Source organism: Centrocercus urophasianus, unplaced genomic scaffold, assembly GCF_019232065.1.
Source record: "Centrocercus urophasianus isolate 14NV4802_14NV808 unplaced genomic scaffold, USGS_Curo_1.0 seq_14, whole genome shotgun sequence".
Classification (NCBI taxonomy): domain Eukaryota; kingdom Metazoa; phylum Chordata; class Aves; order Galliformes; family Phasianidae; genus Centrocercus; species Centrocercus urophasianus.
Window position 1 is genome coordinate 27,728,428 of NW_024884586.1, and position 27,444 is coordinate 27,755,871.

At 36.7% G+C, this 27,444-nt stretch overlaps 1 protein-coding gene and 1 long non-coding RNA gene across 2 annotated transcripts in view; both read left to right on the forward strand.

The window, feature by feature from the left end:
* NUBPL (nucleotide binding protein like) overlaps positions 1-27,444 on the forward strand; it is an 80,923-nt gene that overhangs the window by 8,651 nt on the left and 44,828 nt on the right. Inside the window, exons 4-6 of the mRNA XM_042814048.1 lie at positions 8,182-8,272; positions 19,129-19,168; positions 19,257-19,347. Coding sequence (XP_042669982.1) covers positions 8,182-8,272; positions 19,129-19,168; positions 19,257-19,347 — 222 coding nt within the window. The remainder of the gene's footprint in view (positions 1-8,181; positions 8,273-19,128; positions 19,169-19,256; positions 19,348-27,444) is intronic.
* LOC122157858 lies at positions 12,812-14,727 on the forward strand. Its single transcript, XR_006168035.1, has 2 exons — positions 12,812-13,225; positions 13,896-14,727. It is a non-coding gene; the product is annotated as an uncharacterized LOC122157858 (long non-coding RNA).

Sequence of the window (27,444 nt, forward strand, 5' to 3'; positions counted from 1 at the left end):
CCAAAAAAACACCCCAACTGTATGGGAACTGCTGAGTCACGGCCTGAACCTCTGACTGATCACCTGAGGCGAGGCATGAGTCAGCCAGAGGAGCACAGGTGAAGGCAATTCACCTGTGCTGCCGGAAGGGCTGGAGCCTGGCTCCTAGACCTACTTAAGAGCTGGCTACCAGTGGGGAAGGATCTCGTCTGGAGATCCCTCCTTCTGGTGTTTTGTGGTGAGCTCAGCATAAGGGTAAGCCTTCCATTTGTTCTCTCTTGTTATCATAGTCCACCTCGCTCTCTTGTTTGTTTTGTGATTGTAACATCTTGATATCTATTGATTATACACCCAACAAAAAAGCACTCTTCCATCTTCTCTTAAAAGTCTGCTTTCTGCAGTCAGAGAGAAAAGAACCACTGTTTCTATAAATAGGCAGTTTTTCAAATTTTTTTTTTTTTTAACTGGGAAGCTTTCTGAGCTGTTACAATCATAGGCTGTAGTTTTGTTGTTTTGTCATGGGTTTGTTTTTTGTTTGGTTGTTTCTTTTTCCTAAGTTTTTGGTGCAAGGCCAGGGAGACAAACAGGATCCCTTTCTGGTTTATTAGATCTTGGTACTTAGATGGGTTACTTAAGAATTGTGTCAACTCTTTTGGTTGTACCAAGACCTATAAATCCGTGCAGTTTTCTTTGTGTTGATAAATAACTTAAAGTTTTAACTCTGTATTCTATTTCTAATTGTTTGCTTAGTTTGATAGCTGATTTTTATTTTTTTGGGGGGGTGGAGGGGTTCTTTTGGTGTCAGTTTGACTCCCTGGGGGCACTTGAGAAGAGTTTGTTGGATTTTGTGCCAGGACGATTCATATTCAGACTAGAATGACTACTTATGAAAGCTGCCTGGCTGTGACCGATTTATTATAGTAGAAACAAGTTGAATTAATAGGTGCCAGCAATAATGGGATAGAGATTGCTTGTTTATGAACAGAGTATTTTAGTGAGCAAACACCAGCTGTGCATGACTCAGGATGGCACGCATCCAGTTGGAGGCCGTGTGCTGTGCTGTCACTGCAGGCAGGCTCCCAGTCAGATTGCTTCTGTCTCTCTTGTTCTTTCCAAGTAGACTTCATTTCCTCACTATAAGGTAGGATGGTTTTGGTGCTGTGAAGGACAGAGAGGCAAGCAGTAAAACCATACGGAAGGAATTAGCGTTGAAAGCATTAAGCAAATGGCTTCTGCCCGGAGCTGTCTGAGCACGTGAGGAGAAGCGAGCAGCAGCTGATGTGCTGTGGCTTCACGCCATGTCGGGGAACCTGGGGCGAACAGAGCAGGCTGAAATTTGGGGTACATCGTCCGTGATCTGCAGTGAGAGGCCTCTTTTTTCCCGAGTAAACTCGTAGGTTGCTGAGCAACCCGTGAAGATTGCGGGCGGTGGCAGCCGGCCGGCAGAGGGAGCGCCAGAGGGCGCCGAGCCGTACGGCCGCAGAGCCCGGGCGGGGGCGCGGGGGGAGCGCGGGGCTACGCGTAGCTGCGGCGTGCGGGGATCTGGCTGGTGTGCAGGTGTGAGCGTGGGCATTGCACAGACGTACTGTGATTGGAACAGAAGCTATGTGGCTATGATCAGGGTCGGTGTGAATCACTGTCGTGGTGATAAAGTTATTTCAAAACATTTATTTTATCAAGCAACGCACATTAATTTTTGAATTACTCAAAACCCACTCACCCTATTTTCTTTTCGTTCCAGCATTTTTTCTTCAGATATTGGCTTCTGTAACTAAACTTACAAAATCCTACCATTAGATCAGTAGGTGATATATATTTTACATGTGGCCTTGTGTAGTCCTGTAAAAGAATTTAGATAACAATGGCCCCATTTCTCTGAGGAATTAGTTTAAAGGGAAACTTTTGTCCTGTTTTGTCCTCCTATGTAACCTTCCCAATTATCAGGACTCGATTTCTAGGCATCTCTCTAGCCACCTTTGTTGCTTAGAGGAGAAGGCTTTATTTGCTATAGATAATGTGTTCATGCTAGATTCTTAATGCTAAATAGTATCAGTAAAGCTGGAGATGCCAGTGAGAATTGATTGGGGTTATCTTGTAATGACAGCCCAGCTTCTCAATCAGCTGAGGAAAGGAAAGAACGAAGCTTTAAAAATCTGTTTCCAAGTAAAAAATGCATAGAAGTCATCTTCTTAATAATCCACTTCTTAAAATGATTTATCAAATCACTGTACTTATTTTGAAGAGTAAAAAAAAAAAAGGGGGGGGGAGGTTTCAAGCATTATGTATGGAGTTAACTACACACATTAAAAGTCTACTGGAGAAGTCTGAAACTGATGTGAAAGTGGTGTGTGTTTACAATAACAATTCAGCACACTGCCCGTGAGGTGAGGCATGTGGAAGTGTTGGGGATTTTGGTGGCTTATTTGCAAAATGGTGCTTTTCAAATTATATTTTTTTCACCTGATTAGATATATGAAGTGTAAGAAAGCCAAAGAAGGCATAATTACTGGTGTCTGATGATTGAGAAATCTGAGCGAGAGCTACTGCAAAACTAATGTAGAAAAAAATGCTGGAGAAGTTCTGTAGCTGACAGAAAGCTGGAAGATCTTCATATGAGGGAAAAAGGGCATTTAAACCAGCAGAAGAATGAGTATTTAAAACAAGCCTGCATTTCTGGGACAGATAATGACAAAATTGCTGTTGGCCTTTATTGGCTTTAATCCAATTAACAGCTAGGCACATAAGTAGTATTTAGCTGAAAGAGTGAGAGAATTAGGGATTAAAAGATGGCTATTCAACATGTCAGTATGTCAAACGATGAATCCAGAGCCCATCCTGCTTTTAAAGTTCTCTTTTGTCCTATATACTATTGCTTGCAGTTTAGGATTAGCTCTAATTCTATAACCACATTAGAAGGGTAAATTGAGAGTCACTGGCTGTGGATTAAGAACACCAGCTCTAAACTTAACTGGCACCTTCGCTTAGAAAGTGGAGTTGCCTTTGGAAGGGGCTGCGGCTGCTGAATATTGGGAGTGCTTCTGGTTTACAGAATCATTCCTATACAAAGCAATGACAGATCATTAACCTGTGTCTCCATCCCTTCCTGGCTGAACACCAGGGATTTCTGCTGGTCTGCAGAGTTTACTTCAAAGTAAAGTATCATCCATTAAAATCCAGTGGGGATGCATGTGCTTTACCAAGTATGGAAAAAATATCAGAACAGATGAGCAAAAGTGAAATTAATGCTGTTCAAGAGTCTCTGGGTGTTTAGCAGTAATGTAGGCTATGTTGATTAACAGCTATTAATAGCAGCTCTTTGTGAACTGAGTTTTCTTTTTTTCCTTTTTTTTCCCCCTTCTACTGACATAGTCTTTTATCAGACTTGTTCCTCAATAAAGCAGTTGGCAACTTGGAAGAAATCAATGCAAATCACCACATTCTGTATTGAACGCAGGATTTTATGTGGAGGGCTCATCTGTGATACGTGAATGAAACTGGTTGCATTTTGATTTAAAAAAAAAAAAAGTAATAGTTCCTATTTTCTGCAAGATGTAGACTTTATTTTTTTTAATAAACTATGAGTGAACATCTCCTAATTGTCTGCTAAACAGTTGATAAGAGGATAGACACAAATCAGTTTGTCATTAGCATGTGCCTGTGTCATCTGTGCACAGACTACATGTAGTAGAAGTTGCCTGCCTGAGAGAACAAACATAGTATGAGTTGAATAATTGCAATACAGAGAAAAAGATAAATGAAAGGATTTTTTAAATAAAATTGTGTATGCCTACAAATTGCATGTTGCCCCATGTAAAGCTGTACTATTTTCATCATTCAGTGATATATGGGAAAATATATATTATTTTTCATTTGTGTATCAGTTTATTTTCTTGTACCTACAGAATCTGTACCTGATGACTGAAAAATGTTTTCATTTCTTGGTGTAGAAAAAATAAATTTTCAAATTGGAAAGCAAACTTCATTAGATTTGTACTCGGGTAAGAAATGCAGTGATTGCATAGATGAACCTTGTGCTGAGTATTTGTCAGAAGTCTTTAAGGAGGCATAACTGGGCAAATGAGTTTTATTGAGAAGATCAGTGGCAGTGAAGTAAGAATAGAGACAGTCAAGGGTGCAAAAGCAGAAAATGAAGATGAGTTGCATGTCTTTCACTCTGTAGTTTCTTTTCTACTGTTTTGAGATCACCAGTCATTTGTTGGGAAGGTGAAAAGATGGCATTTATACTGCAGAAAGAACAAATCCAAGCAGTAGTTATACTGTGGTAAAGATTGTTTCAGTAGAAAGGGAAAAAACTTGAAAAGCACTGATAAGCTGTATGTTATAATCCGTTATTGTTTGAATACACTTTTTTGCTGAATGCGCCAGGAGGTTTTATCTTTGTTTTCACATGGCAAGGATATTGTTTTAATTTTGTGTTCTCACTGGCTGGTGTAATATTGGTAATTATATTATTCACTAGGAAAGTTTTCTACAATTCTGCTTTAGTTTGGTGTTCTGTTTCAACTTAGTGTAGGTATGTCCAATGACTTAGAAGTGTGTGATTAAATCAGGTGAGAATAGATACATTTGCAGTTATGTCTTCGGAATTTGAGCTGTTCAGGACTTGCAGGTGTGTAACAAAAAGTCTGGATGTGTAGAAGGCGTTTTCTAAAGTGTGGTATACTCAGACTGAGTCAGCCCTTCATCTGCAGCTGGGCAGGTGGAAGGAGACGGGCAAAGGCTTGAGAACAGCTGTTTTGAACCTGAGTATTACTTTGCCAGCTGGAGGGAGTTAATGTTATTTGTGAATAGAGCGCAAAATAAACCCATAAGAAGAAAATGATTGAGATGTTATCTGTATTGGTAACAGGATGCAGTGTAGCAGCGTTAAATCTTGCACTGAAAAAGTAATATAGAGGAGTCCTAGAGCTTGCTTGCTTTTTTTTTTTCTTTTATTTTGCTTTCATGGCCCTGCTTTTGATCAATTGCTTATTAACTGTTTCTTCTGCCTAGGTTTTTTTTTTTTTTTTTTACTTGACTGATGTTAAGTCTATCTTTTAGGATTTGTGTTAACACAACACCACTTTAGAAGATGTGTTGATTTATGTGTGGTACTGATTATGTAGGTAAATCCATAATATTTAATGAAATAGAAGTTTAAAAAAATCTTGGTTATTATAAGACATGCATTTAGAATGAACTTAAATGAGCATGAGAAGTATCTGGTATTGGTCCTTTGATTCAGACAGCTTCACGTGGTAACATTTGGATCTGTATCAAAGTCTCTTGGGGATTTAAAGCATTCAGTAGATGCTGAATGATGTCTTCAGGACCTGTCTTAGAAGATTTCTGGTTAGCTGCCATAATTCTTCTGTGATGTAATTAAATCTTTAAGAGCATCATTAGTATTATAGAGATGTTCACATGCTGCAAATGGAGTGGTGTTTGAGAGAAATAAAACTCAAACCCTTAGCTTATTGCATCATTTTTTTTCCCTGTAAAATCCACTGCTTTAAGACGGTGTGAACTCTTTTTATCTAATGTGTTGAATTGCTTAGTTAAGGAAAACCTACCCTAGGCCATCTTTAGGGTGATCTTCTAGTGATTTAAAGAAGTTTCCAGAAGGTCTTTCTTCTGTCAGCCTGGATAAAGCACCGTTCACATAGGAATGCTCATGCTTTTAGTAACATGAGCTGTAGAAACTGGAGAATCTGAGTTTTTCTTGTTTCAAGATGTCAGTTGCATTGAACTATGTCCAAGAACAAAAGCAGTACATCTCAGAGACAAACATCTTGCTTGGTTTTGAGGAAATGCGCTGATATTTCTAGAGAACTGTCAGGTTTATTTTGTTGGACTGTAACAAGGTCAGCTTTGCAAATGCAGCTACTATTCCAAATTACAAAGTCTTCCTGACCAAGGCAGCTGAGGAATATTTTCTTCTCCTTCACGTGTTTGTTAAATAATTGCAGGAAATTTGATGCACTCATAGAAAGATATGATGTTAGTGTTCCTGTAGACTCCCAAGAATAAGCAGTGTATGGTGGTGAAGATCTGATTATGCTCAGGAGGTCGTGAAGTCAATTTAATTAATTTAGATTATCCTATGTCTACAGTCCCTTTAGCCTGAGGACAAAATGATATGATAGTGCATAGTAAGGTGGTAGTAGCCAGTTATTCATGATCCTTGTCACTGTTGGAGAGGAACCCTTAAAAAGTTGAGGGAAGGAATGTCAGTCAGGTTTAAAACAGTATGTAGATTTTTCTGCAAATATTTACTTTAATTTGAGAAGTAATTAGGTGGCGCAGCCCTTAGATGATGTTTTGATGGGTTCAATTAGCTGCTGACACAGATAAAGGGACTGAGTCGTGAATCTTTATAATCTGTTAAAATATGCATTTTTTTTTTTTTTTACAAGAACAAAGAAGCTCTGATATTCTTTTTGATGTCTTTGAAAGCTAACCTAAAATGGGTCTGTTCAATCTTTTTTAAAATTGCAGCTTTCATACATAGGCAGAATAATTTGTCAGAGTAATTTTTGAGCCTTGTTATAGTAGTTTTCATAGGTTATAAGGAAAGAAGTATTAAAAACTCCAAATGAAATAATCTATTTAATTATGTATGCTTTGCTCTGCTTAATAAAGAAGTATATTGAATAACTAACCCCAAATTAGATTGGTTATTGTAGTAAAAATTTCAGCTGTAGAAATGCACAGTGTTGTTTTTTACTTCTTGGCTATAAAACTTAAGATGCATTTGGCTTGTGTGAGATTTACCTAATACATTAAATTGCTCAGCTGCTAGGGTTCACTAAATTTAAACAAAATAGTTGAAAAGAAAAAATGCAACCCCCCCTCCCCTGGAAACAACCCTAGAAAAAGAAATTGATTCATTTGGAGTAAATAGGGTCAGACTTAGGTGTCTTACTAGCATAAGTTGTCTAGACTAGCGTAAGATAGTAAATGGAAATTCCTGTCAATTTAAAAGTAATGACTTGAACTTAGTTTTCTAACCCAAGTGTGTTTTTGCATTAAGAAACAAACTGAACAAACTGTGGTACAACAGAATATAGTTCATGTTGAGAAATCCTGTTAAAAGCTAGTGATTCTGTAGACCTGCATTAAAAGCCTCCGTATGGTTGTGTTCCAACCACAAACACAATAGTTATTACCAAGCCTTTATATTTTGTCTACATCTTTCCCACCGAAGTCTTGATTTAAAAAGAAAACAAACTTAATGTGATTCTAAATTATGAAAGCTTTTTTCAGAAAAGTGAAACACACTTTGAAGCATTAATAGTGAAAGTGTGATTCAGCATAGTTGGAAAAGCTCCCATTGCCTTATTAACCTTTCAAGCAAGCCCTTAAACATACTTTCCTGCAATTTTGCAAAATGTTGAATGCTTTTTATATGTGAGAAACTTGATGTTCAGCATTTAAAAGAGTTTGCTCTTTATTACATAGTTGGCAGAACCTCGTAATTGGTAGTTTGTCTTGCCATCTGTAGGAAAAATATTTTCATTCCCACAAAATATGTATGTGCTTAAAAGTTGGAATGAATCTTGTATGTCTAGACTACATAGCTGAAATAACTTTCATTTGAAGTTTATTGCATGAGGTACCATGTGTTATTAAATAAACCCATATTTTAGTATTCCTTCACACTTCATTGAAATGCTATACCTGCTTAGTTGGCTTTGTAGACTTAGATTATGATACTTTCAACATATCTGCCAAAATTTATTTTGGCCTCTTAAAGGAAGATAATAGATTTTAATGTTTTGACATTCTTTGTGGAGTCATTGATGTAATTCTGATCTCAATATGTATTTCAAAATGTTGCTAATTTTTTACAATGAAATGTGCTACCTTTAAAAGGCTCTTCTGTGTGCATGGAGTAGAGAGAATGTTGCTTATAATGTTGGTTAATATAAAGTCTGTGCTCCACACTGTAAATAACAAAATGTGCAAGTGAGGATTATATGTTTTGAGAACCTAGATTTTGTGACCTCTGGCTAAAAATTGTACACAGTGTTATCTTTCATGCTCCAATTGCAGTTTAGACAGAAAAGAAATAGTAATAACTTCCATCTGAAGTTGAGATTGTAATTTTATTTCTGTGGGCAGTTTTAAATTTTGCTTGTAAGATGTTTTGAAAGAAAGGTTTTGAAATAAATAAATACTTTTTCTTCGGTTCTTACACAGGCAAAAGAAGTTGGTTTGCTTGATGCAGACATATATGGGCCTTCAATTCCAAAGATGATGAACTTAAAAGGAAACCCAGAGTTAACACCAAGTAAGTGTGATTTTATTTTTTTTTCTTACTGCTTTTTTGTACAGAGATGAGCAGAGGAGAACATTCATTTATGCTTCCTTGGTGTGTGGTGTGGTACAGGAGGGATGCAAACAGAAATTGAAAACTGAGTGTGTTAATTTTTTATTTTTATTGCTGAGGCAACTTTCAAAGCTAGGTTGTACAGCTAGGACATATTCATGATCTTTTTTTAAGTGGCTCCATTGGCTTTGGGATTTTCATAGATTGTTACTGAATGGACTGGAGAAAGTAACCAGGAAAGGAAGGTTATTGTCAGCTGGTTTAAAATTGCCATATAGGATCCCACTGTAGAACATCTTCAGATTAGACAACGGTAACAACATAAAACAAAATGAAAGCTGTCACCTGGGGGAGAAAAGTGACAAATCTAGGAAATAAAATAAATGTTATTACAGCACTTTGCCAGCCTCTGAGATGGTGAGATTTCAGTGCTTTGTTTTGCTCCTCCTATGGCAAAGTGCATGTAATTTTTATATAGATATATATATAGATATATATATAGGTATATATATAGATACATATTTTACTACAGTTCCATGCTACTAGCACTTGGCCTGCACCAAAATGAGCTAGGATTGTAGTCAAGAAAGGCCAAACTGGCAATAGTTGTTGACAGGGGGGGACTGAGTATGTGGACCAGATGAAATGTTAGAAAAAAGGGTTTTGCCAAATAAGAAATTGTTTTTTTAATATAGTTTTTAAATATATACGTACATATATTATAAAATTTTAAATATATATATATATGTATACACATATATATCTCTCATTAATATTTGTGGGAAGTCATTGCTAAGTAGTAGGCAAGTTAGATATTTCTTCCTCTTTCATTTGTGCCATGATCTTTTTGTATTTCCTCTGCTATTTTTATTTACTCTGTATTTACTCTGCTATTGTTTTAAAATGTCTATTTCTAACTAATCTGTGTACATCTGTGGGTGTTGTAGTGGCTGTTTTGTATGTTCTCAGCTGGTAGAAAATGCGCAGAATGAAACAGTGCTAGCATAGAATGTTAGAATCATAGAATTGCTCAGATTACAAAAGACCTTCAAGATCAAGTTCAACCACAACCTAACCATACTATCCTGACTAGCAACCCTCTGCTAAATCATATCCTTGAGCACCACATCCAAATGGATTTTAAATGCATCCAGGGATGGTGACTCAACCACCTACCTTTGGAGCCTATTCTGGTGCTTAATTACCCGTTCTGTAAAGAAGTTTTTCCTGATATCCAACCTAAATGTCCCCTGGTGCAATTTGAGGCCATTTCCCCAAATCTTTAACAGGTTATTACAGTGTGTGGAGTTAGCCTCTGAAAATAGAAGTGTGGCAAGTTTAGTATTGCTGTTTGTATTCTAATGCTTCTACCCTATGCTCTAGAAAGGGGTAATAATGTTACAGATACGCTGCAGGTGAACTAGAAGATGCATGCTTGTACAAGCAACTGTCAATTTGAGTACTTCTTACATTAAAGTACATAGCTTACAAACACAGACATTAGATACTTTCTTGCAGAGAAAGAGAGTTTGTCTTATTTATTGGGCTTATGTTTTAATTTTTGAAGGTAAAGGCTAATTCTGTTGTGTAATAAATAGGTGAACCCTCTCACGTATTATTGAGTTTGATTTCTTATTTGTATTGGGAAGAATTCTGAAGTATTCTTATGTTCTCCTGTAATTTGTGACCAGGGCAAAAATACATTTAATCTTGTATTTTATTAATCCACTCCACGTTCTGAGGAATTTTTTCACTCAGGGGGTGGTGACACACTGGAACAGGTTGCCCAAAGAGGTTGTGGATGCCCCATCCCTGAAGGCATTCAAGGCCAGGCTGGATGTGGCTCTGGGCAGCCTGGTCTAGTGGTTGGCAACCCTGCACATAGCAGGGGGGTTGAAACTAGATGATCTTTGAGGTCTTTTTTCAACCCAGGTCATTCTATGATTCTGTGAAATTGAAATCTATATTATGAGCTACAAACGAGGAGGAAGTTGCCCAATCTATTTATTTTGGCCGTACCATTTAATTTGCTAAGAATACAAGGACTTCAATTAAGGATTCATTCAGATACTGTGACAGCTCAGTGCTGTGATATGTAAATATTAGTGACTAGGGCTGCTTTGAGGATACAGTTGAAAATTAACGATAGACTTTTATCTTTGCATGTTTTGTGTGTTGTGAAAAAACAAGGTGTTCAGTGTAGTAGAAATTAGAGGATTTCCCTGAGCTGAAATTGTCACTGTTGTCTAGTAAACATGTTCTGGTAGTGAAGATATATTCTTTCTGCTTTTGTATGGAACGTACAAGTAAATACTATTAGAACCTTTAACAGAAATTGGATTTGTGTCTTTCAAAAGCAGGATGTATAACACGTGTCTACAGAGAAAATGATGTAACAATTCGGTGTGAATGATGGCAGGGTAGAATTTGTTTTTCAGAAGTTCTGTTAAGTTTCCTTTGGAGTTTAACTCCTCAGTTGATGCAGCTGTCGAGTAGCAACAATGAAAGTGCTGACACAAAGATGGTTTGGTTGTGATAATGGGAAATACCATGACTCAGGAAATTTTCATAGTGAGCTTGAAGGATTTCATTATTTTAGTGACAACAGGATACAATTGCAAAAAAAAGATCAATTGTAGGAGTGTCTGTGTTTTCATTTTAATGTATATAATGTATATTTGTATACATACATACATGTAGGTATAGATATCAAAAGGATCATATTTTTCTATAATGAAGTTTAGCCTTACCTTCCAGTTTCTTTTTCAAAAATAAAACCACCTCTGAACGTGTATTGATTTGTACAGTAATTGAGCAAAGCCTGGCAGTTGTGTTAAAGACAGGCATTACTTATGTATGCTTAATAATCAGTAAGTCAATTAAAGATATTTTTAATAGCATAGCAGTCAAAAATTATGTTCAAGGACTATTGCTTCTTCAGCATGAGGCCTGAATGTGAAAATGAGTAGCAGCATCCTTTCTTACTGGTTACATACAGTAATCCGACAAGGTTCTGGTCACTCTTGTACTTGGATTTTTAAGATCTTCCTCATGCATAGCAGTGAAAAAGAGATTGGGATTGCTTGGTACTGTATAGAAGAAATCTGTGCAGCAATTATTGCTCTTGAATTGAGAATAATTATTCTGATATAATAAAGTTTTCAAAATGAATTAGGTGTTCTTCTTAAGGAAAGTCTGCATAAATGGGAGATACTCAGCTGAATCTTGCAAGCTTTACTATGGTGGAAAGCCTGCTAATGTTTAATAGAGTATCATTCAAAATACTTTAAATGATCAAGGAAATACTGCTTAATAAGTTTATGACTGAGTTTAATTAGCTGATGGAGGATAATTTAACTATGGAATAAATACTAACATCAGCTATGATATATCAACATTTCTAACACAAGTAGTAAAAGCATTACTTAAACTCTTTGCTCAAATGATTTACTTGAAGCTGTTTTCCAACTCAGTAGGCTGCAGAAGTTCAGGTGTTTTTTTTTTTTTTTTTTTTGGTCTCCACTTAAACTACTTTGCAAAAAGCAAAATCTATTAAATGGCTGAAATGATGTTGCCCTTTCACCAGATAACTGTAACATTCTTTCACTTAATTTTAATAATTATAAAGGTTTTAGTGGGCTTTCTTATTTATGACAGTCGAACACTCTCTTAATATTTCAAAACTTTGTTGCCATTTTGTGATGCCTTCAGTGCCCTTTTTATTTCTTTATAAAAAATATATTGAAAAGATCACTAGTAGATCTGTTCTTACTCTTTGGAATTAAAGAGTAGTTTCTGAGAGAAGCCAACATTAGGTGTATCCCAGCCCTACTGAGGTTAATATTGCGAGAGCTATAGAAATGACATTACTGATAAAAGTATAAAATAAAACATGGATACTTGGCTCCCTGCCCAACTAGGATACAGTGCTAGTACAGACAGTATGTCTGCAGCACTTCAGTTTAACAGCAGATTCTGTAATATACAAAAATAAGAATTTTAAAATACGGTTTATTGTGACTTTTATAAAGATGTCTACATGAAATAGCTTTATCAAGGATTTGGGAAATCCATTTTTTGATATGAATAGAAAATTTGAATTATGAATAGAAAACTTGCAGTGTACTGATTAAAGAAAATGTTACATTGATGGTGTGGTTGTTCATGTAACCATGAAGTTTCCTGGTCATATGTGAAGATTTAATTTTATAGAGCTTGTATTAATCAACAGAGATGTCTTTATCATGCTTCACTGGTGAAGCAGCGTCATGATTAATTCAAATAAAAACTAAATTTGATTCTCTCAACGTCATGTTTTGTACTGCTACTGCTCTTGATTTGTAAACAAGTGGTTTTTAAATTGCCTGTAGTTCAATGTTACATGTTTATTCTTTTCTGAAAGTATTCTGAACTGAAATGTGGCCTTTTACTTTGATGTCTTACCACAGCTTATCTAGGTAACTGAAACAGTTCTGTATTGCTTCCACTTTTTAGGCCACACAGTCCTGTCTTTGAAGATCTGTAAGGACCAGACCCTCCTGGAGTTTATCAGAGAACTCTCTTAAAATAATACTACTTTTTTTCTTTGATCAACATCCCCATCCCCAAATGTTTGTTTGTTTTTTAAACTTTACTTTTCACTTCAACAGTCTGATCTCCCATCCTCAATGATTTTGATGCCTGCTAGCTGTCCTTAGTCTAGAAAGCCTAATGTGCCTTTTTAACTTGTTCTCCTTTAGTTTCCAGAAACACTTGCTGTTTGCGCTATCCGTATTCATTGTATCTAGTTGGAGATTAAGCAGATGTGTCTGCACCACTAAGAATATCTGTTGATTTCATTATAGAAAAGAGACAGCAGCAGTCAGTGACATTGCTGATTGAAAATCCCTGCACTGATGAGAAGACTGCTTTGAGGTGGTTGTCTTTTCTTATTAGCCTGAAGGGCCATCTTACCTTCTCTGGCAAACTTGTTGAGAATAGGCTGTAAAGGTTAAGTAAAAAGTGTAAGCTCTGGCACAGTGTAAAAACCTCTTTTGTTGTATGAGAGGCAAACTTAAGTAGCTGTTGCAGTAAAAACAAAAATGTCAGAAAATATGGCAATACTAAGGAAGTATTTTGTACCTGCCATAAGCGAAATAACTTTAACTGGAAACAACTGTATTCACAGATGTATTCACAGGAAACAGGTTTTCTTAGCATTGTAAGCAGTTCCATAGTTGCTCATGTCAAAGTGGCTGGCTATGCTTCGGGCTCTTATTTTTTTTGTTCTTGTTTCTTATTAAGAACTGATAACTGAAATTACTGTTTAGTTATAGATTGGCAGATATTTTGAAAATCTGTTTCAAAGTGTGTTGAAGAGCAAGTAATAATTCAGAATGTTACAATTAGATGCGTTTCTATTTTGAAGGCTTTTTCATATGTGATGAGGTAGTTAGTACTTGGGAGAGAGGAGAAGTGTATGGACATCATAATTATGGAGTGAGAGTCAGAAACTTGGTGAGGATGGGAAAAAAGTCAGTTTTAAATACAGTGAAGATTTCCATTGTTGCTAAACCCCTTAGCTTCTGCTGTTTCTGTCTTTTAGGTGGATTACATGCTTGGCAAACAAAACCTGAGCTTCTCATAACCATTTGACTTGGTTAATCATTTCATTAGGTATTTTGGAATCAGGAATCAGGAAACAGGTATCAGGAACTTAAGGAATCCACTCCAATTACTCTAGGACAACTCTTGAGCCACAAAAAAACCCAGCTTTTTTGGTTCCACAAAGCTTTGAGAATTCTTCAAAATGTGGGCTATTTTAGTGATTGTAAGAAGTACATTTGTGGTTGAAGGCAATGGAACCATATTTAAAACTAGTCCTGTATCTTTAGTCCTAACTTAACAACTCAAAGATGTCTTAAAATGTAATAAACTCATGACTAAATTACTGAGTGTTTTTTTTTACTTTTGCCAGACTTGCTTTTGAAGTATACTCTTTCAGCAAACAATTAGGTCTCTTGCTTTTAGGTAGAACTGATACCATAGCTGCAAAGCAGGCCTGTTAATGAAAATGCTTTCACAGAGCTTTGTTGCCTCTACAATCTACTAGGAGGAAGAAAGCTGTGAAAATCTTCTCAAGTAATGGGATTGGTAGACTGACAAAATATAAGAAGGAATTCTTATGGAAAAAGCTACATTTCTCTATGCATTTGTCTCTTTTAAAAAATTGAGTTATTTTCTGAGCACTGAGTTATGTTCTTTGACTATCTTTGGTTGTTTGCTTTGGTTGAAGTATTTGTGATGTCTCCATGCTCAGATAACACTGTTAGTGCAGAGCATAATGGGAAATCTCATCCCTCCTTAAGCTTAAAATGCAAACTGTAATACCTTTGAGGCAATTCTTCAAATAAATTTATAACACAGTGTGAAATCCATCTTAAAGTCTCAATTAGTCAGTTGTTTGCCTTAGAATATTCTGGGCTTCTGGCATAAGCAGTTAAAGTGATTGGGTCTTTAAAATTTCTGACTTTGACTAGTACTTTGGTGTCAGCATCCCACCCTTTCTATTGGAGGTAGGTTGGGCTCTGTTTTATTGTGGAATGCCCTGGGGCCCAGACGTAGTTTCTGGGTCTATTTGCCTCCCTCCCCTTCCCTCTGCTTTGCTTTCCCATCCTATTAACACTGTGAGTGAAATGAAGTTGTCTTTAAGCAGGAAATTGGCGCTGTTTAAAACATGTTCAAATATGGTTTCTGGTTTTAAGCTGTCTGCTCAGAATGTATGGCTCTCCACTGCAAATCCAGCTCCTGAAGGCATCTGGAATCATGGGAGACATTTATATTTGTACAAGGGGACCTTTGTACAAAAAGAGTTCCTGGTACTCTTTTTCCCTTCCTGTCAGTCACTTTTCCCACCTCTTAGGGATGGTTATTTTCTATGAACCTACTGAAGACATCTACTTCTGTTTGTTGTTCTTGATTGATAGAAATTTTTATGTTCAACCATGTAATGATTGCGGCCTTCATGTCCTTGACTGGAACCTGGATTCTCCTATTAAAGATTGTTGACCTTGGGTGCTGACAGAAGATACTGCACATAACTTACCTGAACTTACACATTAACAGCCATATAAAAATTACTATTTGCTATGATGTGATAAACAGAAAGTTTTGTTAAATTGGAGGCTTAGATTGGTGGATTGTTCTGTAATCACCATAGCATGAAACTATATACAACTGAAAAACAGATCATGCAAGAAGTTTGAGATTTTACATGTGACCATGCTGAAAATCTGTTTAGCTTGTCCGTATGTATGGCACATTAATGAAGTTTGTCTTGTATGATTTTGTTTAACGCAGTGGGATCCGTAGGCTATTCTGACTTGTGTAACAGACTGTAGTGTGATTTTTTTTTTCTACATTTTTTTTTTTCCCGTTGAATATTGTTTATGCTTAAGTTTGCTGTTTTTATTTTAGTTCTTTCAGGTTTCAATAGAAAATATGTTGTTTTAGCAGTAAAACTTAACTATTTATCAGTTGTTTCTATATGCTTTCTAGCACTGGAGGTAAGCAGAGCTGTGGCTCTCTTGTATCAGCCCTTGGAGGAATGCAGTACAGGTCTCCAAGTCTGCAGGATTCTGCAGTCATTGGCAGCACTAACAGTTTCACAGCCTGTGTCTGGATTCTCTCATCTGTAAAATGAGATAATGCCTTCCTACATGGATGTTGTAGAAATAACATCCATGTAATAAGCTATGTTTACTTTCCTTAAGCAGCGTGATGGCTCTTAATGGGGTGTAGTGTAACATCACAATCTTCTGGAATAATGGCCTTTACATACACGATAAGACTGAATGTAAGCTTTTACTTGCTTTAATGCTTCAATCTGCAGACATCTGAAAACTGAGCCAATGTCTCTTCCTATGGAATTTATAGCTCTAAGCTTAGTTTGTATTGCACTAACCTATGGATGCCATTGAACAGCTATGTCAGGCATCCCAGAGAATAAGCTCTGTTATTCCCAGAAAATAAGCTCTCTGGGGTAGCTCTGTTACTTTCTTAGGCTAGTAACAAAGTAAGTAAACAGCAAAGTTTGGTTTTCTGGAAAAATACAAAACCAAAGGTGTACGTTTTATGAAGTGTGGAAGATCCTTCCCAAGGATTTGAACATCATTCAGTATCATTCTTCCCTAAGCGAGTAACAATCCAGTCTTCAGGCTGGTCCCTGAACACTTTTGATCAGCAATTTGCTGTGCTGCTCTAACTTTCAAGTTTGCATTTTCCAATTCCCTATTTGTGTCCTAACATAAAAGGAATTTTACTGATATTTCTTTGATGCTGTTTTGATGTTATTGCTCTGTGGGAAAGCACAGAACTCTATTTTATGGCCACCAAACTTGCTTAGAATTTGCAAATGAGGAAATTGATATCAACATGGATAGTATATTGTGGCTCTTTCTGTTATGATTTGAAGAAATCAAATTTATTGTCTATTTTCTTGATTTCTGAAACTGCATGGTAGACATTTGATAACAGAGAAGGAAGTGTTAACTATGCTCTGAAATAAACAGGAAATAGAGATGTTACTGAGTTCTCATTTAGCTTAATCTTCTCAACATGCTATGCTTTACAAAGTCTTTATGAGACCCAAAGTGATAGAGGAAGGTTGCCTGTTGTGTTTGATGAGATGGGGGTGATTACCAGAGCCTGCTGAAGCACTTCAGGTTTGAGATAGTCTTAAGAATGCTTTTTAGCAGTAGGAAAACAGTAGGGTGCTTCATGGATTTTGTACTACTTTGAGAGTATGCAGCATGTTATAGCCAGAATAGACAACAGGTTGGGAATTGTTCTTGTGCAGCATATGAACTTGATTAAACCTTGCACCTCTGAGCAGTTTATAGTCATAGTTGTTAATCAAGGAGCTAAGATGCAGTGTTTATAAAATGAAGCTCTGCTGTTGAGGAGTAAACAGCACACCCATTCCAGTAACAGAGACCCTCTTTGGCAGCAGGTCAGCACAGCGTGCCTGCAGCAACTCTCCTGTAATGCACTGAGGGGCACGAGAGGTACGTGCATCTGTTGCATAAGGTTCACGTGCCTTACCTGGGTTCTGTACAGAGGTAGTGGATGTTGAGATGTTAGTCTCAGATACTGATGTTGTATTGATGTACCTTAGAGCACCTGGGTTGAACTGAAAAGTTGCATGTTATTTTGATAAACTTTCTCAATGTTCTTAGGCTTTCTGCAATCATTTCATTCTTATTTTTCAGTCCTTATCCTCACATGCTGAGCTGTGAAGAATTGGCCTCCTTTTTTTCTTCATAGTTGTCTCTTTCATAGTAAAGGCGAATCAGACCTTGATGCTGCAATGATGCATGCTGTTACAGGTGCTTCACTTTTTTTTTTTTTTTTAAAAAGAAAAACTTCTCATAGGTAAATATGAAAGTGGTATTTTTTTCCTCAATACTGTCAGCAGAATTATAGCTTGTGGCAGTATGTGTTGTTTACAAAGGCACCAAAGCAGTGCCTAGAGGTGAATCTAGGCTGAAGTTCAAATGTCATCAACCTTTCCATAGCAAAGCCACCTTGCTGCAGGGTAAAGAAGCAAGCCTGATGACTCGCATTGTGATACAGTATAATGCCACCAAAACTCAGCCCTGATTAAAATCTGAATGGAGCTACCAAGATGAACTTAGCTTGTTCAGGGAATCAGTCCAAGCACATCTCTTTTCCTTTAACAGCTTTGTACTTTCTTGAATGCAGTTGTCATGGAAGTGATTTGTTTAGCTTTCTGTTTTGTTCTTTTTGATTTGTAAACCAAAACACAGTGTGTACAGAAACTGTGTGGAATTTATTTTCAGCCATATTTCTACGATTTATCCAATTACATGGCTCAAACGCCTGTTTACTTGATTGCTTGAAAGCTTTCATCTGTATATTTTATTTCAGCTGTTTAATTTGAGTGCTCTTGGATGTTGTTTTGTCTGAATTTTGGAGTTCAGCTTCGAATGCACCAAATTATATTCACATTGTCCTTTTTTTATTAGATAAATGTTTTTACTTTAGTTGCATCAGAGGTTTCTGTCAATGCACGTTGTAATATATCTTTATGGCTTAAAGTGATCTCGCTGTTTTCTGCTGGTTCCTGCCTGTACGTGCTCTTAAAATAAACTGGTGAGGTGAGGCTCAGATATAATTCTTTTGGGTCTTTTGTATGTATGTGCCATTTTGAGGAAAATTGTAAACTTGGATGATGGAGTCTAGAAAAAAAAAAAGTCTCAGGCTTTGGGGGGATTTTTTTTTTTTTTTGAGTGCATTCATGTTATCTTATTGTTGATTTGTTTACTTTTTGCTGCCTCATCCCTTTGACAGTGAAGCAATTGCAGTATTTTGCCTCTTTTTTTTTTATTTCTTGAGTCTGGAAAGCATAGGGAGGAGTGTGAAGCATGGCAAGGGCATTACCTTTGCAATGTCCAAATAAGCATATGTCCATGTAAGCGTATTATATATTTAGAAAAGTTTATGTAAGTCCTGAGGATTTTCTTCAGCACTGTTATAGCATGTAATCTAGAGGTACCTTTAGTTGTTGTTTCTCTGTCAAGACTTGAATGACACCAGTAAAATGTTGCAGCCTAAGAAAACGTAGGCTTAAGATCTCAGGTAGAATAGGTAAAAGTACACATATATAAATATATGGAAGGAATGAGGGGAAGAATAGACAAATTCTGTTGATAGAGAAGGAAAAACTGCTCTTAAAAGAAAAAAAAAAATCTAAACTTATTTCTTTAAAACAGAAGAAAAAACACCTTCCCAAAAAAATGTGTTTGCTTTTGTTTTAGAAAATCTAATGAGGCCCCTTAAGAACTATGGAATCGCATGGTGAGCATGTTTTTATTCAAATCAAGCTTCTTGACAGATATACTTAATATCATGCTGGAAGGTTAAGTTTTTGCTTTTTTTGTTTCAGCATGTCTATGGGCTTCTTGATAGAAGAGACTGCCCCAGTTGTGTGGAGAGGACTCATGGTCATGTCAGCTGTTGAGAAATTGTTGAGACAGGTAAGGATTTATTTGTGTTTCAGACTAACCAGTTATTTTAAAATGCATCTGATAGACAAGCGTTCATAATATCTTTTTGTATTGGTGGTGAGCATTTTTGTATCTTGGTCTTTTGTATGAACTTGTTTTATTGACAGGCTTCTGAAAAAGTGTTCTGTGCACTAAGGATTTATTTTTGCAGTGTCATTTGCTTAACTGAAAAGTTTTCACTGGGGAACCAAACAGCACAGATCTTTTTGTGAACATTTGACCAGAGCTGTGGAGCTAAATACCATTTACAGTTCTGCTTACTTAATGAAAGTTTAATAACAGACAAACTACAAGCAATATGCATTTTGAAAAAACTATCCCTGGTGGTTATCTCACGTGTGCTAGGTAAGATCAGTAGTATGGTGCTTATATAATGTTGTTATGGTCCTTGGATTTGCAGTTTTCTAGGTGCTTTTGAACTAATACTTGTAAAGCAAATTGAAAAAGCCTTCTGGGGTATTTTTTTTTTTTTTTTTTTTTTCCTGTGCATTTCAGGTATTTATTATGACTTAGACAACTTCGTCTTCTGTTTAGTTGCTTTATAACTGAAGAGTTCCTCTTCAGGTAAGAGGGAAAGTTGATACTTACTGTATTTACCCATTCCCCTTACATAAAACTGTATTTGATGACTGAATTACCCAATTTTTAAAGAGCTTTCCTGTATTTTTCTTTAAAGAAGTTTGAAGGTGTCTAAAGGATTAAATGTATAGGTATCTGTACTTATCTGTAACTGTATTCCTTTATGCATTTGTTTATTCAACATCACTAAGAATTCTTGGATGGCATTTGATGTATGACAGGTACATGAAAATCATTATGTAGGATCTCTATGTAATGCAGGTAGATTATTGGTTATTAAATTTCCTGGCATATGGAAGCAGGGTGGCTTTCTTGTCTGACTTGTGACTTCTTGACAGACTTTTTCCTTCTTAGTGTTGAATAGATTTAGATAAAATAAATAATAGATAAAGGGCTAATGAGACAAACAGCTGAAAAAATACATTAAGTTTTTGTGTTTGGACTTTGAAGTGACCCATTATATTTTGTAGCTGACATCTATTCCAAAGATTTAATGTAAACAACTTATAGATCACTGGGTTTCTGTATACATTCTGTAAATGCTTCCAAACCTCATCCTGCCTTAATGACTAGAAAAGAAGTCATGCTTTTTTTTTTCTTTTTCTATAGCCTGTTTCCAATTTCACTAAATTCTCCTCTTCTTCTAACACAGACTTCAGAATAGTGACAAATGTTGCCCTAGTCAGCAGTGTGAGCACTCCAAAATTTAAGGAAGAAACCCTTTGTCTAGACTTGGCATTTAAAACTAAGGGGCATCCATGCCATTAGCTGTGGAAGGCTGTTCTGCCCTCTTCATGTGTCACATTGTCTTGGCCAGGCTTGCAGAAAAGCACAGAGCCTAAAACCTTAAAGACATAGCTCAAGTTAGCACCTGCTATACTCGTATTCTCAACCTGAGACACTGAAAGCCTTTGGCATGCGCTGCAATACTACTACAACCAGTGCTGTCCCCAGATGGGAGCAAGTGCCAGCAGCCCAGTAGAGGGTGTGAATGACGCCATGCATTGAGCTCGTAAGTTTCCTAGGAGCTGGGGAAGCAGATGCACACTGCTAATGCAGGGTCCCTTAATGTTCAGGGCATCAGTGATTTCCCTGACAGTGAAACCTCAATTCTGAAAGAGGAGGGCTGACGAGCTAGTTAATCTCTTGTGCCTGTGGGCAGGATAAGTTTTTTTGCTTTACTGAAATTTTTTAAACCATGTTTCTGGATTCTTTTCTGTGAAGATACCGTTAAGACCCAGGCACAGAAGTTTTAATAGATCTCCATTGTTATCTGTTGGAGAAGTTTGTGTTTTTTTTCTGTTTAGCATATACTTCAGAAGCTGCCTCCTCATTTGCATAGGTCCCCTTCAGCACTCATTCCTTTTACTGGGACTGTCTTGACTCAGTACTGTTGTCTTGGTGTATTTGTTATAGAAGTGAATTCTAAATACAGAAAATATACTGATGTAACTTACTCATTTGAGAGTTACTTAAAGTTTGTACTTGAACAGTAATATTGCTGAGGAGCTCTGAGTGTAAGCATCAAGTAGAAAGCTGAGAAAAGAAAGGGGGGCGGCTAGCAAAACTTGTACTCTGCTTTGAACTGCTGTTGCTGCAAGAATTTTAAATGGTCATTACCAGTGTCCCATACAGTCTGTATTGTAAGTTTTCTAGCACCGTTTCCATTTCTATCTGTGAACATCTTGACAGATCAATAGCAAGGGAACAAATAGAGGAGAACAGACATAATCCTGAAGTGATTCAAGAATTACAAGATTGGCTGCTGTACATTATAGGGTATATTGTGGCAATTGTTTGCTGAGTAATCTTGCAGAGGGGAAGTGATGCTGCAGTTGGCTGCCAATTTAAGAGTTGCTGTAGTCATAGCAGAAATGCAAGTGAAAGGGAATCTTGTTCATACTGTAAAGGATATCAGCTGTTGGTTTCTCGTGTCTTAACAGATATGCAGTAACAGTTCATCAAGTCAAAATACAAGCATGGAACTTTAAAAAAAAAAAAAAAAAATCAAGATAAGTTGGAAAAAAAAAAAAGGGAAGCTGCAGGTATAATTGAAGTGCATATTTCAGCATGAAGTGCTCACGTATACTTGTCACATCAGTAAAGTTGAGTCACTACCTACTTGTCCCCAGTCTGTTGCTGTAAGCTGTAGGGCTGGTTTCAGCAACATAGAGAAGTGGATTGCCCACAAGTAATTGGGATGTGATACCTTCCTATGTGGAAACAGGATTTGAACTCAATGGTCATTATGGGTCCCTTCCAACCTAGGGCATTCTGTGATTCTCTGATGTGGATTATGGATGTCAGCAGTTCTGTTCAGTGGAAACAGTTGCCTTGTAGTGAACCCAGAGAAGCTGCTTTCTTTTTGAGGCAGGGATCTCTGGTTGATTAACAACAGAATTACAGTGACATGTCAGGGTAAGAAACTTATGCTTTTGAAGACTACTCAAATCTTATATGGCAAGACTCTTCTATTTGTTCCTTGTCGTGCTCCTCTAGAGCACCAAGAGCATCCTGGGCATTGGCAGCATCTTTGGTGTAGTATAGTTTCAAACTAAGATGTCGGCACTGCTAAGTATATTGTGAGCTGTAAAGGTTCCTTATGTGCTTCTGAAAAGAATGAACACATTTTCCCAGAAAGACAATGAAGCTTCTCCTGCAGTGGCTCAGTTGAAAACGAAAAGTCATTAAATACATTTCCTATTATCTAATTTTATTTCCTCTGTCTCTTCCTTACTCCTTCTTTTAGCAACATTGTAGTGCCTCTGTTTAATGGAATGTATGTACTGAATGAAAATGAAATGAACTTTCACTGGGAAGAATATAATTGGAAAAGAAAGAACACAGGGAAGTAAACAGAAATGATGCAAGCCTTTCAATGCAGTGCATTTGCACATGAATGAAAGAAAACAGTGCCTTGCACTTAAAAGCATGGACCAACTTCATCCCCTGTAGATAGATGCTGAAAGAACATAGCAGAACACAAAAATGATTTTATTAGAGAAACCCAAGGTTGACTAGGGCTGTATTCCTAAGATGTAGTCTTGCCCTTAAAAAATCACAAGCAAAAAACCCTGTAACTGTTTATGTGGCTATTACAATTGTACAGTTTGGCTAGACATGGAAGTTCTTTGTGCCACTTTACTTTTGGAACTGGTCTTTGCTAAGAGAAGAGTTGATTTGAAACCGACACTTAACAGAAGTAATGGTGGTAACATTTGTATAGAGGTATGTGTATGCAAGTGGATCTTTTTTTTTTTTTTTTTATAGCATAATTCTTAATGCTTAGTTATCATACAAAATAGCAGTAGAGTATCATGATTGGAAGAAGGCGAGATGCAAACAAATTACTTAATATTTCAAAAGGGAATTTATTGGACCGTAGGTTGTAGGGTGTGGGGTATTTTAAGAGCCTCCATGGAAAAAGTTGCCATAAAGGCAACAACACAGAGAATGGAACCCTGAAAATGTGAAATGATTCAGGATTAGATTAAGTTTCAAAATATTCTCGGCAAGCAAAAACTATAGCAGCTATACTGTTAAGGATTTTTGATCATTGCCTGTAGTTGTCCATCTACATAGAGGTAATTATAGTAATGGAATTAGAGGCTATTTCTTTTTTGACATTCATTAGTAAATAAGTTATTATGTGCAGTTGGCCACTCTTTCAGAAGTGTGTATCTACTACTTTCTCCTTTGAACCATTTAACTCTGAGAGATTGCGTATATGGATTCAGGGACAATTTTTTTCTTAAGTTTAATTTATTTTAGGTATACATAATGCTGCACTTGAGAAGGCAAGAAAAATAGATAAGATATTGAGAGCAAATGTATTTGTACCTGGTTTAAAAAAAAAAAATAAAATACTGTTGTACCATGCATGCTCTGTCAGTAGAACATTCAATATATGGTGTCTTTGTACATTAGTCTGATCTCATTTACCTTTTGTTTATAAACGGATGTATTAAATCTCGTAAATTCTTTAACATATGTTTTCATTGTTTTGTACCATCTTGCTTATCTCTGTTTATTAAAACATTTGAATAGCTAGGGGAAGAGGTTCTAAATTAGAAGTTATATGAAAGCAGTATATTACAAGAACGCTAAAAGGCAGGTGAGTATTGTGTGCTGAACTGTCTCATTGATTAGTATGGTTTCTTAAAATTTGTCCTTTGGTTTCTGAGTTTGTGTATTTTGTTCTGCAGTACTTTTGGGACTGTGGAGATTTCACTGTGTATAAATATGGTGTTCAGTGCAGTAGTGAGTTAATGCTTCACAAAAAAAAATATGGAAATAAAAAGACCATTATTTACAACTTCCACGTTGTACAATCAATGAATATACAGATGATACAGTATATCCAGGAGTTTGGCTGATGTAGTTATTGTATTAGAGTAGGAAAGAAGGACACTCTCCCTATCCTGGGCTCACATGGTAAACTCTGATGGTGTGGATCTCCAGAAGAGATCCTTCCCTGCTGATAGCCAGCTCTTAAATGGGTCTAGGAAAGGTGGAGCCAGGCTCCACCCCTTTCTGCAGCACAGGTGAATTGCCTTCACCTGTGCTCCTGTGGCTGACTCATTGCTCGCCTCAGGTGATCAATCAGAGGTTCAGGCCGTGATTCGGCAGCCCCATACACGAGTAAGTTTAAGCTTCTTCCTTTTATAGTTTTTCATATTTGTTATACATTTATTGTATTGAGCATAATAAATTTTGTGTTCCAGGTTTTCAAAGTATGTGTATATATCCATGATATAAAAATCTGTTAGCCATCCAAACTGCTTAGCTCTTAATTTGGATATGTGGTGAATGCCAGGGACACAATTGATAATCAGAGTCTAAACATCTTTTGTAGATATGTGCATAGTTGCTTAACCTCTGATGGTACATGCTAATTTACCTGTATCATCTTCTGCGAAGAACCATCAAGATGATAAGGGGGATGAAAGATGTAATGAGTAAAATCACTGAGAAAATTGGATCTGTTTGATTTTTGAGAAGGTTAAAGTGAGATCTGAACTGCTGTCTTCAACTGCCTAATGGATATGTGCAGAGAAAAGGGAGGTAAATGCTTCCTGAATGTGCGCAGTGATAGCACAAAGGTAATGAACACAAATTGCGCTATATAGTATGATTTATTATTATGTAACAGTGAAAGCAATAATATGTCTAAAAAAGCTTGCCCAGAGTGACTGTAGATGCTCTCTTTCAGAAGATATTCAGAACTAAGCTGTACAAGATTCTGAGTAATCTGTTCTAAGTTCTGCTTTGTGTGGAAGGATGAACTGGATGACTTTCCGACGTCCTTTCCAACCTAAATTGTTCTATGATTAATTCTAAAATAGGTATCCAACTGCTTATTGAGTAATTGAATGTAACTTTTTAAAGGCTGCAGCTCAGACAGGAGGAAATGGCTAGGTCTTTTAATGAGAAGATCGCTGGCTAAAGTGAAAGTCAAAACTGTTAGAAGGTGTCTCTCTCATCTAGGTGCCCTAATCATGAAGCTAGACAGTCATTGCTAAAATAAATATATAATTAAGTCTTTTAGTCATATGAGCAAGTTCTACAATAATGAGAACTTATTTTCCTCTGTAGCTTTTTTTTTTTTTTTTTTTTTAATTTGGCCACTTGAGAGGTGCTGCATCAGAAGGAAGAGACAAAGAATAAATAAAGTCAAATTATCTCTTGAATGAGCATTCTAAATATGAAATGCTAATTAAATGTATGTATATATATCCTATCAAAACAAGGTGTGATATAAGGACCTTGATGTAGAAGGACACTTAAAAATGAGTATACCTGGCTTGGATGTCTTGATGATCTCTCTTATATCTTAGAGTTGAGTAGCAGTGCAATAAACAAGGTAGTGCTAAAGACTTAACGTAGTTTTCTTTGCTTCAGCTTTAGTAGTTTATAGCCAGAATGCAGTATAGACCTTGTGAAAGTTTGAGGATATGCAGAACCGTAGGCTGATAATGGTGATGATTATTTTAATCCTGTCATCTAAATTTAACATACAAATTCGAAGATGGCAACAAAAGATGTGGAAATATGAAGTTAAACATATAGATTAAATGCTAAGTCCTAAGGTTTCAGAAGAAAGGTTGAAGAAAAGAAAGCTGGAATGAGGTTGGTAATGGACTATGGAGCAGAGCAAGCCATGGATTTGAAAGATAGCAAATGTATGAATAGGAATTCTTATTCCTTATTTTGAACTTTTTTTCAATAAAGGTATTAGACCCTTAATGCCAGTCTCCCACCCTATTGTTTTGGGATTTTTTTTCCTTTTTTCCCCAGTGATAAGGAAGTCTTTTCTTCTTTCTAGTAGCTGTAGGCTAGATGAAACAGGGACGTGTGTATTGCTGTGCTGAATGTTGCAGTGCCTGAAAGGTGTGCAAGAACAGAGTTAAGTCAAATAAAGCCTGAGAGCTATCTGGAGAGCATCCCACTCCACACCTGGTGGGATGGTGGGAATGCACCTCAGCAGCACATACCTAGCATTGCTGAGAGGTTATTTGCCCCTCCTGGAGATACCTTCAGACTCTTTGCCAGTGCTTTATAAGAACAGGTCCTAGCTGTGGGTTAGTAAGATAACAAAAACAGGTTTTCTTCATTAACCTTCAGATGTATGACGTGGGATTTGACATAAAGTTCCAATTTTACTGTGTTTAATCACTTATTGATAATTATCAGTGGGGCTTGCTGAAAGATGGAATTATTAGTGGTGTGGGAGGGGAAAAAAAAAAAAAGCTGCATTTCATCACTATAAAATTGCTGAGAATGAATGGGGTGGATGAGAGGGACTGGTGAACTAGGATTCAGCAGAGAATGACAAGTCTTGGATTGGGAGGAAGGCAACAATAACAAGTTGATGGCTTTGAATTTTTTGCAGCTATATTTTGAGTGAATTGAAAAGATCCCCAGAATAGCAGTACTGAGTCAATGATGAAAATTATTCTTATTGTAAATGCAAAGACCAATTGGAGAGGGGGGAAAAAAAGCCTAACACTGCAGCAAAGGAAGAAGCAGGGAGATTTTTTTGGAGTCTCGTTTTTAACACTTTTTGGTTTAGGAGAGACACTCTGTCAAGAGATTTCCCTTGAAGGCATTTAACTTACATTGTGCTGCCAGTAGATTGTAGAGATAAGAAAGGAAAGAGGTACTGTACTGGGAAATCATGGCAGAAGTTCTCAGAAGGTTGAACAGTGACCAGTATTTTATCATATTTTTGCATTTCAATGTATTTACAGTCCACCTTTGCTTGTCTCTTTATGAACAAAATAGATGTACCCAAAGTGTGTATGCTAAATGCAGAATATTCATTTTTGCTTTTTTTTTTTTTTTTCAGTGTTTTTCATTTTAGATTTTAGATTCAACACTGAATTGTTTTGCAGTGTTCATGTACTTACCAGTCTGCAAGTAATGGAGAACTGAAAATCTGTAGTAGGATATTTACAGTTTACATTTCAGAAAACTAAACAAAGCTGT